Below are 18,042 nucleotides of genomic sequence, written 5' to 3'. Positions count from 1 at the left end.
GTTAAAGCTGCTTTGGTGATTTGGAGCAAAAACACTTTTGGGAACATATTTCAGCAGATAGAGTCTCTGGAGGATATTATAAAGACACAGGAAGTCCAGTTTGAGTTGAACCCATCCCCTCAGAATAGGGAGAATTTACACAAGGTACAGGCTGAACTAAATAGATATTTACACCTTGAGGAGGCTTTCTGGAAACAGAAAGCAGGGATGCAATGGTTTGATGATGGGGACAGGAATACCAAGTTCTTTCATACTTATGTGCAAGGTAGAAGGAAAAGATTACAGATAAGGAGGATACAGGGGCAGAATGGGGTATGGTTAGAAGAAAGAGAAGAAGTTGCAAATGAAGCCATTAGATTCTTCCAAGATCAGTTTGCAAAGGAACCAGATCCTTCTAACTTTGGCATTCTAGACCATGTACCCAGAATGGTCACAGAGGAGCAGAATGACAGAATCACAGCCCTACCAAATTAGGAAAAAGTTAAGGAGATAGTGTTTAAACTTAATGGTGAAAGTGCTGCTGGTCCAGATGGTTTTACAGGATTATTTTATCAAAACTGTTGGGATATAATTGGGGAGGATGTAACTAATATGGTGAAAAGTTTCTTTTGTGGTACAGAATTACCAAGATTTGTGACTCACACAAACTTGGTTCTCTTACCAAAAAGGGATTTGGTGAATACTTTCTCTGATATGAGACCTATAAGTTTGAGTAACTTTAGTAACAAAATCTTTTCTAGATTAATCCATGAAAGGTTGGCAGATGGGCTTCAAGGAATGATTTCTCTAAATCAGGTTGGTTTTGTTAAAGGGAGGAGTATAGTGGAAAATGTGTTACTAACACAGGAAATTGTGTCAAATATAAGGTTGAGGACCAAAACTGCAAATGTGGTACTTAAATTGGACATGGCTAAGGCATATGATAGGGTCTCTTGGTTTTATTTTTGACAAAAGTCATGAGACAGTTGGGATACTCATACATGGTTGTGGACATGGTTTTCAGAATAGTCAGTAATAACTGGTATTCCATCCTAATAAATGGACAACAGCATGGTTTCTTTCAATCATCTAGGGGGTTAAACAAGGGGACCCCTTATCCCCCACTCTGTTTATTTTGGCTGCAGAAGTTCTTTCAAGAAATCTAAATCAGTTGCACCAGATACCACATTTCAAAGGATATGGGCTTCCTAAATGGAGTCCTAAGATCAATCATCTGGCATATGCAGATGACATGATCATTTTTGCCTCTGCTGATATCATATCCTTACAGAAAATCATGGAAATTTTGAAAAGATATGAAGAAACATCAGGCCAGAAGGTAAACAGGGATAAAAGCTTTGAAAGAAAGGATTTCCCGTTTACATATCTGGGTTGCCCTATTTTCTATAGTAGGAGGAAAAAAGATTACTATAATTCTATTCTGGTAAAAATAATGCACAGGTTGCAATCTTGGAAAGGGAAAATGTTATTCTTTGGAGGAAGAGCTGTTTTAATAAAGCATGTGTTACAAGGTATGCCCATTCATCTTTTATCTGCTTTGAACCCCCCAGATTGTGTAATTACACAAATGCACAAGCTTTTTGCATAGTTTTTCTGGAATAACACAAGTGAAGGTAAAAGTAGACATTGGTCAGCATGGCATAAGTTGTGTATACCAGAAAAGGAAGAGGGACTGGGATTTAGATCACTTCATGATGTATCCATGGCTTTATATTGCAAAATATGGTGGAAGTTTAGAACTTCACCATCCTTGTGGAGTGTTTATCTCAGCAATAAATACTGTAAAAAAGAAAATGCAGTTGTGGTACAATGGAAGTATGGGTTACAAAATTGGGAGAAGATGCTTCAAGCGAGGGACTTGATAGAACAACACATTTGGTGGCAAACCAAAATTGTTTTGGTATGATAATTGGACAGGATTAGGGGCTATATACTATGTCACAACAGGGGACACATATGATGACAAAATTCAAAATGTTTTAGAAATGGTGATTGATGGGAACTGGGATGTGGCAAGATTGGAACTAATACTGCCAGGAGATGTAGTACAACACATAAGGGATACTATTAAACCACCTGTGATGACTGAGGAGAAGGATATACATTGGTGGCTTCTAGATAGCAAAGGGATTTTACAGTTAAATCAGCCTGGGACTATTTGAGATTGAGAGGACAGGAGAATGAGATTTATAAATACATGTGGATAAAAGGACTACCATTTAAGATCTCCTTTTTCATGTGGAGATGCTGGAAATTTAAGGTTCCATTGGATGATGTGTTGAAAAGGATGAATATTAACCTAGCATCTAGATGTTGGTGTTGTTCAAGTCCTAAGGAGGAGACAATTCAACATTTTTTTGCTAGGTCTTTTTCTGCTAACAGGACTTGGTCCTTTTTTTCTTCTCTTGCAGGTATTAATATTGAAGGACTTCAACTACAACAGATCATAGTTAAATGGTGGCAACAACCTGTTAATAATAGGTTGAAACCATTGTTTTATGCTGTGCCTGCTATAGTTCTGTGGGAGCTATGGAAGAGAAGAAATGCATATAAACATGGAGAGAGGAAATCAGTTGGAAGATACATATATCAGATCTATGTTACAATTCAGAACTTGGTCAGATTCAGAATTCCTTCAATACAAAATTTCTCATAGTTGGAAGGACATGTTACAGTTTTTGGAAAGATACATAACACAGGTGAAATACAAGAAAGTGATTTGGAAACCCCCTCTTAGGTGTTGGATTATGTGCAACACTGATGGGGCATCAAGAGGTAACCCTGGGAGAGGGTCTTTTGGTTTTTGTGTAAGGAATGAGGAGGGCAATTTAATTTTTGCAAGAGCAGCAGAGATAGGACATGTTACTAATAATGAAGCAGAAACAGTGGCAATCTTGGAAGCTATCAGGTGGTGCAACAACAATCAGTTCAATAGAATCATTATACAATCAGACTCACAATTTGTTCAAAGGATTCTAACCGAAGGCTGGAAACCACCCTGGAGTTTAGAAAATTGGGTTGACGAAATTAAACGTATGGGAGAGGGGAAACAGGTAACATATACTCACATTTTAAGAGAAGGAAATCAATTAGCTGATGTATTAGCTAACAGAGCTTTAGACAAAGGAACAACAGTATATGAACATTTCAATGAGATGGAAGTGGAGCTAAGAAAGATTCTAAACAGTGATAAATCCCAAGTTCCATACTTAAGAGTGCAGATCAAGTAATAGAAATGAAATACACAACTTATGAGGAACGAAATAGAAGGCTTGAAATCTTGGAGACATACCTGAGTTTGAAAGTTTCAAGGGTTGAGTTGCAGATTCAAAGGGACATCAACTTTCTCAGAAGTCAAATTCATGATTCCAGCATATACATGAAAACAATTGGAATGTTAGCAGCTATAATGGTCAAATTCGACAGATGCGTACAAGATTCAAGAAACAAGGAAAATACTTGGTTAAAGTGTAAGGCAGAGGAGACGATTCAGAGGCTAATGGGGGGTCCAAACCCCATGAAACCTTCATCATCCACATCAGTGAAGAGGAGCAGCTCAAGGAGCAACTATGGCAGAAGTGAAATAATTGGACAACGAAAAGCAGATAGGGCAAATCGATGCCCTTTGGACAATACTTTCCTAATTCTGTCTTTGTTTTTATTTGGACGCTTATTGTTGATTTTGGGCTGGGTCACTTTTGGGCTCAGCCATTTTGCTTCATGTTAATAAAATGCCCAAACGGGCTTAATTAAAAAAAAAAGGGAGCAAAACTTAAAGACCACCAATTTGTAGGGAAAATTGAAGACCACTCTAAATGAAGGGTAATCCGCGCAAAAAAAAGAGTTATTTCCCCATTTTTTATGAAAACATTACCTTTTGGGATCTGAAATATAGGTGGGCGTTAGCGGGCCTTCCTAAAAGGGGCAATTCGCATAATTGCCCTTCTTTTGGGGTGGTCTTTAAATTTTGCCCCTCATATTTGAAATCTTTAAATTTTGCCCTTCGGCTAAAACCCATGGGTTCTAGGTTCGAACCCCCACTTAGTCAAAAATTTTAAAAAACTTTCGCAAGGCAGAGTTTAAATTTCGATATGCCCCCACCGGCATACACTTGTTAAGGAATTACCAAAGTTATGCCGGACCCGGCATACTTATGCCTTATGGGCAGACTTGGCATAAGTATGTCGAATCCGGCATAACTTTGGTAATTCCTTCTCAAGTTTATGCCGGATCCGACATACTTATGGGCAAACTTTTAATAGGCAAACTTTTAGTTAAGCCTTAACTAAAAGTCTTTTCCTAGTTATGCCTTATGGGGCAGACTTTTAGTTAAGGCATAACTAAAAGTATGCCCCATAAGGCAAAACTTTTCCTTAAGATATAGACTTTGTTTTATAAGTCAAATTTGGTTAGTTCAAACTCCGCATATTGGCAACCAAATTGAACTTAACATCAGCAAAGCAGTAACGCTGGGAAAGAAACAGATCATACATTGGCAGAAACAAAGCATGCTCATAAAAGGTTGATATTGTTTTTATATTTTATCTACTGGTGCATCGTAGGATGTGTCAATTTGCACAACTTGGTAAGTGCAAATACTAACAGACTGAGGTACATTTGCAACATTTTTAGACCTGAATATGCATTAAGATACATTTAGTTAGAACAGAACATCCACATTTTTTATTGGTTTGTTATGATTTACTGGTCTGGTCCCATTAAAAGTTTGTCCATAAATATGGCTGACCCGGCATAAATTTGTTAAGGAATTATCAAAGTTATGCCGGACCCGACATAAACTTGTTAATGAATTACCAAAGTTATGCCGGACCTGGCATACTTATGCCAAGTCTGCCCATAAGGCAGAGTATGCCGGGTCCGACATAACTTTGGTAATTCCTTAACAAGTGTATGCCCGGTCTGGCATACACGCGGCCCAAATCTTGCTTTGCAATTTTTTTTAATTTATGCTTGAGCGGGGGTTCGAACTCAGAACCTCATGATTTCTGCGTGAACGCTGGGTTGCAACGCAAAAGGCAAAAATTAAAGACCAGCAATATGAGAGGCATAATTTAAAGACCACAAATATGAGGGGTAAAATTTAAAGACCACTCTAAAAGAAGGGCAATCCGCGCAAAAATTAGTGGGCAATTCGCAGAATTGCCCTTCTTTTGGGGTGATCTTTAAATTTTGCCCCTCATATTTGAAATCATTAAATTTTGCCCTTCGGCTAAAACCCATGGGTTCCAGGTTCGAACCCCCACTCAGTCAAAAATTTTAAAAAAATTCGCAAGGCAGAGTTTAAATTTCGCTATGCCCCCACCGACATACACTTGTTAAGGAATTACCAAAGTTATGCCGGACCCGACATACTTATGCCTTATGGGCAGACTTGGCATAAGTATGCCGGATCCAGCATAACTTTGGTAATTCCTTCACAAGTTTATGCCGGATCCGACATACTTATGGGCAAACTTTTAGTTAAGCCTTAACTAAAAGTTTTTTCCTAGTTATGCATTATGGAGCAGACTTTTAGTTAAGGCATAACTAAAAGTATGCCCCATAAGGCATAACTTTTCTTTAAGACATAGACTTTGTTTTATAAGCCAAATTTGGTTTGTTCAAACTCCGCATATTGGCAACCAAATTGAACTTAACATCAGCAAAGCAGTAGCGCTGGGAAAGAAACAGATCATACATTGGCAGAAACAAAGCATGCTCATAAAAGGCTGATATTGTTTTTATATTTTATCTACTGGTGCATCGTAGGGTGTGTCAATTTGCACAACTTGGTAAGTGCAAATACTAACAGACTGAGGTACATTTGCAACATTTTAAGACATGAATATGAATTAAGATACATTTAGGTAGAATAGAACATCCACATTCTTTATTGGTTTGTTATGATTTACTAGTCTGGTCCCATTAAAAGTTTGTCCATAAATATGGCTGACCCGGCATAAACTTGTTAAGGAATTATCAAAGTTATGCCGGACCCGGCATAAACTTGTTAAGGAATTACCAAAGTTATGCCGGACCCGGCATAAACTTGTTAAGGAATTACCAAAGTTATGCTGGACCCGTCATACTTATGCCAAGTCTGCCCATAAGGCAGAGCATGACGGATCCGGCATAACTTTGCTAATTCCTTAACAAATGTATGCCGGGTCCGGCATACACGCGACCCAAATCTTGCCTTGCAATTTTTTTTTTAATTTATGCTTGAGCGGGGGTTCGAACCCAGAACCTTATGATTTCTGCGTGAACGCCCAGGGTTGCAACGCAAAGGGCAAAAATTAAAGACCAGTAATATAAGGGGCATAATTTAAAGACCACAAATATGAGGGGTAAAATTTAAAGACCACTCCAAAAGAAGGGCAATCCGCCCAAAAAAATGAAAATTAGTCCTAAAAGTCAGTGAATGGGCCTGTAGAAGCCCAGCCCAAAAGTGAGTTCATGCCCGGAGGGAAATGTTTCCCGCCATTTTGTGTCATAGTACTTCACCCGCTAATACACCCTTTACTTTTGTGTTACAATCTTAAAATTCATAGAGGCCAAAAGGAGAAGAAACAAACAATGGAAGCTGTACGATCTCAGAGGAAATCTTCTTCAGTGTCCAACAACGGCGTTGTTTCAAAACTCCCTCTCTATCGTTCTGCTCCTCCTCTCGAAGTCCGTCTTGAAGATTTCGAGCTTTACGCTATCGATCGCCTCCGAGGTAACTAACAGTAAAAAACTAAATTTACTTCATCCATTGGTAATTCTAAGTGAATAATGATTGAAGATAATATGATAGAAAAAGTTACTGCAGATCTGTTACTTTTACTTGCCCTACTTCTAATTTCCTTTTACTTAATAATTTGCTCTGAGCATAGGGATGTATTGATTTACAGATTGTGCGTTTAGTATAAAAAATTTCAAAATCTAACCTCTAATTATCGAAGAAGACAGAATTTAGTATTTTAGTTCGTCCTGTTGATGCTTTCTAATTGCTAATTTCTGTTATTAGTTTCAATAATTAGAAGGAAAAACAGTTTTTTTTTTCCTTTAATCTTTTGAGTTGTGTTCAGTTTATGAAACTGATTCTCATAATACTTAATAATTGTTCCGAGCATAAGGATGTATGATATACACATTGTGCGTTTGAGTATTTCTTAATATTTTCAAATCCTAATTTCTAATTATCGAAGAAAGGAAAAAAATAGGCAAAGAAGAAGCTAAATTCCTTTACAAATTATTATATATTTTTGATGAACTTGTACAACTGCTTCATTTATGTGAATTTAGTATTTTAGTTTGTCCAGTTGATGCTTTCTAATTGCTAATTTCTGTTATCATTTTCAATATTTAGTAAAAAAAAAAAAAAAACCAGTTTCCTCTTTTTTTTCCCCTTTAATTTTTTCTGGAGTTGTGTTCAGTTTATGAAACAGATGCTTATAATAATTTGATGTCTTTACACTTATTTGTAAATTCATTTGAGCCGTGAATAATACATTTTTATCTTGCACTGATTATTTTTGATTCAATCCAGTTCTAAAAGGAATTTCGGATGGTTTGTCTAGAGGAAAGAAGCCGGATGAAATGGAGAAACTGGTAACTCAATAGCATAAATTTTAGTAGATAGAGTAGTATATTCTACTCCTTGCTACATTTGGATTGATTTCATGGTTTCAAATTAGGTGTTGGATCTGTGGAAAACAAATATGAAGAATCAGCATTCATCCGAGGTTGTTAATAAGGACATAATTTCACATTTCGTCTTGCGACTTGTTTATTGCAGGACGTGAGTAGATCTTCTTGGCTTTTCCATTTTCGACTTTCTTAAATTCTGAGAAAGGATCATTTACTTTTTATAACTTTAATTTTTTAGGGAGGAGTTAAGAAAATGGTTTCTTTCAATGGAAACTACCTTATTCCGCTACCGTTTCCGGGATGAAACTACTGAAGTTCAGGTTTGATATAGTTACTGGCACATTCTCTTTTCCTCTCAGAACATCTTTATGCTTATTGTTTTGATATGATAAATTTGGACGCAGAGGGCGCTAATGGCAGAGTTTGATCTTCCATACAAAGCTGTGAGCAATGCTGAATATGAGGTAAATTTTATGTTTACGCTCCAAGTTACATTTTTTTAGGTTTTTGTTTTCTTAACACCAATACATTTTTTTGGTGAAATGATGAATCTTTTGGTGATAATTTTTTTCTTTATGGCTGTCTGCTTCTGATGCAGAGTGTGAAGGACAAATTGAACCAAGTTATACGCGCCATAGGCCAATCTACTACAAGTAGTATTACTCTTACCATTTGCTATTCCAATTGTGAACATCAATTTTGACACTATTTAAGGGCATTAATATCATGATTTTTATTATTTGCAGCTGATGCTATCTTCTACAAGGTATGCTCTTGACTTTTGCAGACCCTTTACCTCTCTCCCCCTCCCCCTCCCACTCCCCTGGTGAAAGAAAATGGCAGCAACACAAGGAGCCAAGAGCTATACCCGTGTACATCTGACACGATTTGGGTGTGGGCGTGGGATCCGCACCGGATTTGGTCAACTTATTTTGGATACTTTGACTACATTTATGACCAAGAAATATAGATTGATTAGGTATTTGGTTTGATTTTGAGTTTATGTCATGTATCCATATAAAGTATGAGAATGCTTCGCTATATGCGAGATATTTTATGAATAAAATATTAAGTTTATGTCAAGAATTAAATTTTATTACTTTTAGTTCAATAACTTCAGTTAATCAAATATATATGTATATATGTCATAATACACATTTATCGGCCGTACCCCAGCATCCTTACCCACTATCAGATCCATACCTCCAAATTCTAAAATTTTATGTAATGAAATCTAACCTCTAGATCTGCACCAGTATACCCTCACCTGAGTCCGAGCAACACCAGCCGGGTATGCATGAACATCTATCTAGAAGAGTGCAAAAGAAAAATGTTGCTGATCGTATTATACTTGTGTACTTCTGTTTCAGAATTTGTGAGAGTTGTTGCCTAATAGCCACACGTGTATGAATTGACAGATGAATTTGCTTAAGAAACTTCATCGGTTTGACCAGCATGCTCGTTGGTGATTGTAAGGAAGAGAAGTGACTATAATTTTGAGTGTAGACCACTTGGTGTGGCCGAACATTTTCATGATTGGCTCATTGTGAACTATGGAGATGCTTGGAGGCTAGAGGTGTACCTGTAGCGTACACTAGGGTGATCAAGGACATGTATGAGGGAGCCAAGACCAGGGTAAGGACAGTGGGAGGAGACTCGGAGCACTTCCCAGTGGAGATGGGGTTGCACCAAGGATCAGCTCTTAGCCCATTTTTATTTGCTCTAGTGATGGATTGTCTGACGCGGTGAATTCAAGGTGAGGTGCCATGGTGTATGTTATTTGCGGATGACATAGTCTTGATCGACGAGACACGCAGCGGAGTGAACGCTAAGCTGGAGGTTTGGAGACAAACTCTGGAGTCTAAAGGGTTCAAGTTGAGTAGGACCAAGACAGAGTACATGGAGTGCAAGTTCAGTGACGTGACACATGAGTCTGGCGTGGAAGTGAGGCTTGGTACCCAGGTCATCCCAAAGAAAAGAAGTTTCAAATATCTCGGGTCTATTATACAAGAAAACGGGGATATTGACGATGATGTCTCACATCGTATTGGCGCAGGGTGAATGAAATGGAGGCTTGCTTCAGGAGTGCTGTGTGATAAGAAGGTGCCACCAAAACTTAAAGGCAGGTTCTACAAAGTGGTTGTGAGACCGACCTTGTTGTACGGGGCAGAGTGTTGGGCAGTCAAGAGCTCTCACGTCCAAAAGATGAAAGTTGCGGAAATGAAAATGTTGCGATGGATGTGTGGGCACACTAGGTGAGATAGGATTAGGAATGAAGATATCCAGGATAAGGTTGGAGTAGTATCAGTGGAGGACAAGATGAGGGAAGCGAGACTGAGATGGTTTGGGCATGTGAGGAGGAGAGGCACAGATGCCTCAGTGCGGAGGTGTGAGAGGTTAGCTATGGATGGTTTCAGAAGAGGTCGGGGTAGGCCGAAAAAGTATTGGGGAGAGGTGCTGAGTTGACCTGGCACAGGTTCAGCTTACCGAGGACATGACTTTAGATAGGAGGTTTTGGAGGACTCAGATTAGGGTAGAAGGCTAGTAGGTAGTCGTTGTTTCGATCTATAGTCTATTGTCCTTTGTTTCTTGCTACTATATGTGGTTTCTTGTACTTTGATTATCTTATTTATCTGTGGTAGCTACTGCTCCCTTTTTTCAGACTGCTTTATTTTGACTTATTCGCTTTCTTTAGTTTCATTTGCATTCTGCTTTGAACTGCTTGTGCTTATCTAACCTTTCTCGTTGTGATTTCTCTTGAGCCGAGGCTCTTTCGGAAATAGCCTCCCTGTCTTCCAAGATAGGGGTATGGTCTGCGTACACTTTACCCTCCCCAGACCCCACATTGTGGGATTTCACTGGGTATGTTGTTGTTGTTGTTGTTGCTCATTGTGAACTATGAGACATAGGTTTTAAGTCTTTTATGCAAGGATAATAAAGAGGCAAAAAGGACTCCACTTATCTTGTTTGAATGAGATTTTGTGTGGGAGGTTCTGGTTGAGTTTCTCTTATATTATTTTGTATTTAATTACTGAAGGTTCCATTTGAGGAGGTGCCAGAGCTTGTGGCAGGTCGAAAAGTATTTATTCAGAAAGGGAATGCATATATTGCCATGAATCAGGTAGTCTTTTTATGGAAGCATCCACATGAATATGTTAATATCAATATACCAATTGCTGTGACATAGCTTATTTCTTGCAGGTGGTTTCACTAGTTATCACGCAGTTCCGAAGTCATCTTTCGAAAGCGCTAGTGCTGACAAACAGGTTGGTCACCACATTTTTGCTCTTCAAGGAAAAAAGAGCATATCAACTATTAGATTAGCAACATTTTAAAACTTAAGACAACAATTATTGAAAATATCTTATCTTCTTTTTCACTATTTTAAACTTTGTTTTAAGTCTATTGCTTGTAAAAATGAAATTATCCTTTCCGGATCTGCATTTCCACTTTGTGCATCAGATTTCTCATTCTCTCTTGCTTTTCTTATATCTGAGTTGATCGTTTAGACCAACCACACTTGCCATCACTCAGATTGCTTCCAGGACCTCATTAAGCTGTCTGTGTATTGTCGAGTTCTTCTGACATTTCATCTAGCATGTTGCTTTTGGAATTTCATCTCCTGGTTACCACTCTTTCTATAGTTAAACATTTGTTCCATCATTAGATTTTCAGAAGTTTCAGTTTATTGATTTCAGAAAATGGACCTCGATGATCAGGGAACAGGAGAAGGACCGTTTGGCTCCTGTGAGTATTGAGCTAGTTTTGAAGTTGCACCCAAAGATTGTTTATGTTCCTTAATGTATAAACCTAACTTCCCTTCAATATTTTAGATTATCGAAGCCTTATCCACAAGTTATCTGGGTCCTGATTATAGCCAGGTGCTTTAGAGCTACTTTATTATCACCTACTTCCTACAGTTGCAATGTTCTTATTGCATTTGCTTGACTAGTTCATCCTTTGTTTCAGCCGAGAGAACATGCAGAAATATCACTAAAAGACATTGATCAGATTGCTAAGAGTTCATTCCCTCTATGTATGCGTCATCTTTTTCAAAAGGTTAGAAGTTGTTCAAGAAACCAAGTTCATTAACATCAGATGTACTTTTTAAGCATTACTATCATATTATCTCTTATTTTGTTGTACTTCTAAGCAGTTATGATGTTTTGGTACTGCACCTTTTTTACCAAAAGGTTTGCCTTCACCACATTTTATGATTTATTGCAGCTACGAGAGGATCATCATCTGAAGCATGGAGGGAGGATGCAACTCGGTCTATTTCTCAAGGTTACATTATTTGATATGGATTTTGCCTAATAAATTCGAACTATTTGTTTCAGGATGTGATAACAGGATTAATGAGAATTTTGTTGCTCCGAGCACTCACATATTTTATTCTGCTGTATAGCAATCCCTTATCATCATCTTTGTCTCTGATTTACAGAAAATGAATTACAAACTTTCCTTCTTCTAGGTGATTCATCTATGTTGAATCGCATTCATGCAGTCGTTCCTCTTTTTTTGGTTCGTGGGTGGGGGGCTGGGGTGGTGGGTTCGGGCTATTTATGACTATATAATATTGCTTTCGAATCGTTGATCCACAAAGGAAATTCAATACAACTGACTGAATTTAGAAATTTTCTGCATACAGTAATGCTCCAACAGATGGTTCTTTGTTATCGAACATCATACACTAGTTATTGCACAAGGGATAATATAAATGGATGACTGACAATATGATAAACATACAAATTATGCATTCAAGGATTCTGGTCAAATATACGCCTTTCAGAGAGAAAGAAGTGTAGAATAAAAAAGGAAAAGGATTTACAAAAGCTAGAAAGTGGTCAAAAAAGTGTTTGTGGATAAGGGCAAGAAGTAATTGTTTTAAAAAATAGAAAATAGGCTAAGTGGTATAGAACACTTTTTATCCTACAGTTTTGATCATTCGTGAAACAAAGTAAGTTGAAAGGAAAAAAAAAAAAGAAAAGAAGAGAGTCCTGATTTTTTCTTTTTGTTCTATTAAGGCTATCTTCTTGTCAATAATGTGTTTAGAGTTGCAGATTCTTTGGTTGAAGCACGTGGATATCCACTAGGAACAAGTTTTAGGTTCTCTCAAAGAGACATCTTACTTCATCGAAAAAAAAAGAAGTCTCTCAAAGAGCGATTGTAAGAATTCTTTCTTCACTGTTCATTTTTTGATGGTGTCTTGCTTTATTTGTAGGGTGTAGGATTGAAGTTGGATGATGCCCTTGCATTCTGGAGAGCTGAGTTCTCCCGGAAAGTGAGCAGTATTTAGTGTTCTATGTATTATTTTTTACACTTTGTAAGTGTTTTCTATGTAGAATGTAATGGACTGAACATGTCAAAAAATGAGCAAGCCATTAGAGGTAACAAGCACTGTGTAGAAGAGTTGCCCTCACTTTTCCTTGTACATGCTAATTTGTGGCTTAGCTAGAAATAGATTTACCACTATGGATAAGGAGAGAATAGACTGAGAACAGTAGAAAGGTTGTCAGATGTTATGGCTTGCACCTTCTGAAGAAGGTGATCTCAGATGTGTTCAATTTCTCTGGAATTAAGTGCATAATTCTTTCTTGTAGGGTGGTGCTGAAAGATTTGATAAAGAATATGCATATGGCATAAGACACAACTACGGGAAAGAAGGAAAGAGAACGGTAAGTAACTTATTTGAAGTTGCATTGCTGAATATGTAAAGTTTGAGAGAACGTCTATGCATTGTGTAATCCATAGTCGTGATAGAACATTCTATTCTGTATTAAAACTGAGAAGTACCCTGAGAAAAAAACAAGCGCAACACACAAAAAAAGGGCTTTAGGTCTGAAATAACCAAGAAAAAAAGAAATACAACGAGAACAAATTTTTCTAGTTCCGGATATCAGTTATGATTTCTGTTCTCTCTTTTCGGTAGGAAAAAAGCGGAAGAAATGGCTTTTGTCCATCTTCTTTCAAATTCCCTGTTCCCTTTGCATGCCCATGAGTAAGCATAGAACATTGGAATAGTTTCAACATTCTGCTAATACATTAAAAGAGTGAAAAGAAGAGAAATCATTTCTACATCTTGTGCTATATATTCTTTTTGGTTGAGATTTGCATTCTTTTCTCCATTTGATTTCTCAAAAACCCTTATTGCTTTCTTGCAAGAGTGCAGGATTACACACCTTATTGTTGTCAAAAGATTATATCATCAGCTCCTGGAGTAGGAGATCACCATGGCTGTCCATATCGTCATTTCAGGTCATACTCTTCTCATGTTGCATTTGGTCTTGTTCACTGAAGTGAGCAATTGTTGCTTATGCAGCATGTAGTGCTCATCCCCCATGTTCGTTCCTGAAACTATTAGACAAATTATCTTTCCAAACAATTTGTAATCTCGTTTTTTTTCTCTGCTGAATGATTTTTCATGTGTTTGCTTCTATCTGCATGATGTGCATGCAACATGATGAGATGATAAGGTCTTCCAGGCTTCGTCATTGATTAAGCATCACCTCTCATTATCCTGCACTTTGCTAACAATTTTTTGGACATCTAAGTTTCTAGGAAGTTGTTTGGGATTGAGGCGTAGTTGTAAGTTTCTAGGAAGCCCAATTCCTACCAAAAGAAAAAGAAAAAGAGATAAAAACAAACCAGTGTATCAACTTGGTTAAAAAAAAAAAAACCAGTGTATCAATTATGCAACCTAGTTATGTTACCTTCTCAAAAAAATAAAAAATAAAAAATTATGCAACCTAGTTGATAGTTCTGGAGAGTGAGCAGTTTTCTTGAATTGTTGGCCTTCCCGGTGCGAGTTTGGATTACTCTTGCAGTGTTGCTTGTGTGCTTCAGATACCGAATTCCAACAGGAAAATTAAAAGCAATTATCCATGTTAAGGAGAATCACGACCATACAGTAAGCTCAAGAAAGTTTAATCCATATCAAGGTTCAGATAAGGATGAAATTTCTCAGCTACATTACCTATCCACAAGAAAAGAAAAAAAATCCCATCTCCTTGATTGGATGCTAAATTCTTAATTCCTGTAATGAGCAGTTGTAGGTAGTTCCTTTGAATGTTGAAGTCCTCCGGAGACCAATTTATTTATCTTGAACATGAGAACTTAATCCATAGAAGATAGCTCTTTTTATAGTTATGTTAGTGCTAAGCTATTGGCTGTCGACCATAAATATTTGCGTAAGTGTTCTGTTGAAGTGTGTGACCATCTCATCTAAAAGCTTAAGCTGTTAGAGAGAGCACACTTTTATTTACTTAATTATAATCTCAACATGCCCCCAACCTGATTTTTTTCGTGTGTTGAGCACGTGGAGAGTCTTTTTGATAATGGATGGCAATGAGACTCGAACCAGGACCTTTGCTTGCTCCAATACTATGATAAGAAAATAGACATTGGGTCTAACTCAAAACCAAAAGCTAGCTCATGAGGTGAGGATTACCTAAGACCATATAAGGAGACCAAGTCCCCATCCGACCACCGATGTGGGACTCAACATCCCCCCTCCTACCAATTGAAGCGTGAACAATATAATATGGGGGGCCCAACATTGGATAAACCAAGAATTGAGATGAGTCTGGTTTTGATACCATGTTGAACTATCATATCTAAAAGTTTAAGCTGTTAGAGAGAGCACACTTCTATTTACTTAATTATATTCTCAACAATTACCATAGAAGATTATTATCTGTCAGTTCTATTAGTATTATTAACTTTTTGTCTAGTTGGATACGGATCCTTGTATCCGTGCGTTCATCTTAGTCATGAAGGTCAATACTCAATAGTTATAACTTTTTCCACTACCCAAACCTGCATTTAATTCCTAGATAATACTATGTGTCTTACTTGGATATTCAGCGTTGGCCTTTGAATTGTCATACCACAATTTTCACAGAAATTCCCTTTTACTTTTAATCTCTTTGGCTTTTGTTTGTTTTCCTTTTTAATCTGTAGTTCCTTTATGAGATTTAATAACACGTTCACAGTTATCTTTTGAACTTGTAGCTATATGCATGAGCTGAAAGACGATATATGTTGCCTGCCTTTAATTATTACTTTTTCTTTTTGCATTTTGTAACATCCGACAAGACTACATGAGAACGTATAGTCACCGTGTTATTCCAAAGAGCACGGAAACTGAAGTTGATTAGTAAGGAAGAGTGAAAAGTAATTTGATAGTGATTTTATCTTCACATTGTTCTATGTTTCAAAGATTGAACTAGTAAAAGAAATACAAGAAGGTGCCTTTTTTGCACTTCATGGTGTTGACATATTGTTGTCTCTATAAGATGATAGAGAATATATCAATTAGCTGATACTTAGGTAGTAGGTACTCAGAATTTAGGAAAATGTGTTGGAAAAGATTGCTCCATTTCTCAACATCTAACATTTGGTCTCAATTTTCTTTGCTTGCTAATCTCGCTGCAACAGTGAGGAGAATCTGAGAGCTGCCCTGACCAGGATGGGAGTAGGCAGTCGTCCACTGGAGGATGTGATGGACAAAGTCCGAAATAGACATTATCAGGTTAGTGTGTTATTTTTTGAATTATCACTGCTTTACATCATCTTATTTCATATGTTTATGATCGTAAAATTGTGCAGTTGGCATGCACTTTAACCTTTGAAGCTGTTCATGGCTCATCTTGTGATGCCGGCGTTAACCATCCAAATCAGTACTGCAATGACAGTCAGAGGATCTTGGAATCAAAGGTAAGTTCTTCGTGGAGTAATACTAAGATGGTTGTAAAGGATCTCTCTGTCATTTTGAATTTGTGATTATGGATTTGGTGGTATATTTTATCATGTTGTGTGATGCCGAACGCCATTTGGTGCTGGAGAAATGCTTCTTTATTTTTTGACTAACTTGCCTCGATTTTCTGGCCCTTTCAGTGGGCACATGGCATTTCATATTTCACATCATGCCTTAATATGTATCTTCTTTTCGCGGTTAATCTACTTTCAGAAGAGTTCCAGCAACCCATAACGACTGAAAGCTTCAATATAGGGCAATTTAGATGTGTTGCCTCCCTTATGTGAGTCTTCTCTATCATTAGATTCTGTAGTATTCTACTACTCTTTTTCTTGTTCCCATACTTGTTTATTTATTTCTTTTCCATGCATGAACATCCCATGCATTTCTACACTAACACTAGAGTTAATAAAACTGCAGCGGAAGATCTGGTCGATTCACCTGCAAGAAGCCAAAGAGACCATGCAGGACTAGCCATAAAGAAGAACTGACGCCCTTTCTGTCCAGAGAGCTTAAAAAGGGAAAGCAGCTGAATCACCAGTTACAGTTTCTCAATGCAATCCTATCGTTTTAAAGCATTAGTGATGTGTATACTGCAACTTTATTAACTCAATCCTATTCAGATCTCTGATGTGATTCTTCGAGTTAACAAAGAACCAATCTATCAGGATCTTGTTCTTGAAGCGGTTTGATGGGCAGATTCAAGAAACGGATGTATCTCAAGTTGTAGGTGTAGGATTAAAGTGATTCAAAAACTATGTGAAAGATGACGATTTGAACTATAAAAATAAGGCCAAACCCATCGACAAACACCTGTGGTCGTCTACTTCTTTCACCTGAAAACCTGAAGTGGCTCTTGTTCCATTTAGACACTTCAGGTGGGCCATTCTTATTCCACTTAGACACGTTTTACACTGTTATCGGAGTAAAATCAACACTAGTCGTCTCCTACTTGAATTAAGTGGTCAATTAAATTGTGCCAGCTCATTTAAATTGTGCCAACTCATTTAAATTGTGCGTGCTAACTCATTTAAATTGTGCCAATTCATTTTAATTGTAAATTCACTAATTTGTAAATTCGTGGAGTTTTGACAATTAAAAATTGGAGCTTTTGGGCTGCTTGGATGTGCAATGAGGTGGCGCCCCTTTTAGTGTTGGTTTTGCTTTGATAACGAGGCAGAAAGTGTTTAAGTGGAATAAGAATGATCCATTTGAAATGTTTAAATGAAACAAGAGGCTTTTCGGCTGCTTGGATGTGCAATGAGGTGGCGCCCCTTTTAGTGTTGGTTTTGTTCCGATAACGGCGCAAAAAGTGTTTAAGTGGAATAGGAATGATCCATTTGAAATGTTTAAATGAAACAAAAGTTACTTTAGATGCTCAAGTGAAAGAAGTGGACGATCACAGGTCGATGGGTTTGGCCTAAAAATAACTATTGAATGGTTTAAATCAAGTAAGTATTGAGGGCAAAACGATGAAAAGAAAATTAAGGTTCTGCGTATGAACTAGAACGAATTTTAATCAAGAAATGCATTCTTGAATGATCAAGAACAAATAAAGTTCCTAAGTCACCACTTGAAATTAATTAACGTGATAAAGAAACACCACACGCAACTGAAAACAAGATAAAGACTATCACCATTTTGCTTGGAAT

General features: G+C 37.4%; 1 protein-coding gene across 3 annotated transcripts; it reads left to right on the top strand.

The window, feature by feature from the left end:
• The first annotated feature begins 6,505 nt into the window (after positions 1–6,505).
• On the top strand, positions 6,506–17,099 carry LOC132614236 (probable DNA primase large subunit). 3 transcript variants are annotated; one of them, XM_060328652.1, is made up of 20 exons: positions 6,506–6,718; positions 7,532–7,593; positions 7,680–7,783; positions 7,871–7,952; positions 8,037–8,096; positions 8,231–8,288; positions 8,379–8,398; positions 10,670–10,753; positions 10,834–10,898; positions 11,331–11,379; positions 11,466–11,513; positions 11,602–11,691; positions 11,860–11,919; positions 12,857–12,916; positions 13,236–13,310; positions 13,805–13,890; positions 16,072–16,165; positions 16,243–16,350; positions 16,607–16,673; positions 16,811–17,099. In XM_060328652.1, exons 1-19 carry the CDS (start codon positions 6,577–6,579, stop codon positions 16,622–16,624), a joined length of 1,365 nt encoding a protein of 454 aa, XP_060184635.1. In that variant the 5' UTR covers positions 6,506–6,576; the 3' UTR covers positions 16,625–16,673; positions 16,811–17,099. The 3 variants fall into 3 exon arrangements, with proteins under 3 accessions (XP_060184635.1, XP_060184633.1, XP_060184634.1); XM_060328650.1 differs by having other exon boundaries at positions 6,510–6,718; positions 16,604–16,673; XM_060328651.1 differs by having other exon boundaries at positions 6,511–6,718; positions 8,231–8,285; positions 16,604–16,673.
• The last annotated feature ends 943 nt before the right edge of the window (positions 17,100–18,042 follow it).

This window comes from Lycium barbarum, chromosome 10 (genome assembly GCF_019175385.1).
Source record: "Lycium barbarum isolate Lr01 chromosome 10, ASM1917538v2, whole genome shotgun sequence".
In the NCBI taxonomy this organism is placed as follows: domain Eukaryota; kingdom Viridiplantae; phylum Streptophyta; class Magnoliopsida; order Solanales; family Solanaceae; genus Lycium; species Lycium barbarum.
The sequence above is the reverse complement of the archived record's forward strand: the minus strand, read 5'-3'. Positions and strand labels throughout refer to the sequence as shown.

Coding starts and splice junctions, on each gene's coding strand:
- LOC132614236 (XM_060328650.1), top strand. CDS start 6,577: ATGGAAGCTGTACGATCTCAGAGGAAATCTTCTTCAGTGTCCAACAAC. Junction 11,380..11,465: donor AGAAGGACCGTTTGGCTCCT/GTGAGTATTGAG, acceptor TCAATATTTTAG/ATTATCGAAGCCTTATCCAC. Junction 11,692..11,859: donor TGCGTCATCTTTTTCAAAAG/GTTAGAAGTTGT, acceptor GATTTATTGCAG/CTACGAGAGGATCATCATCT.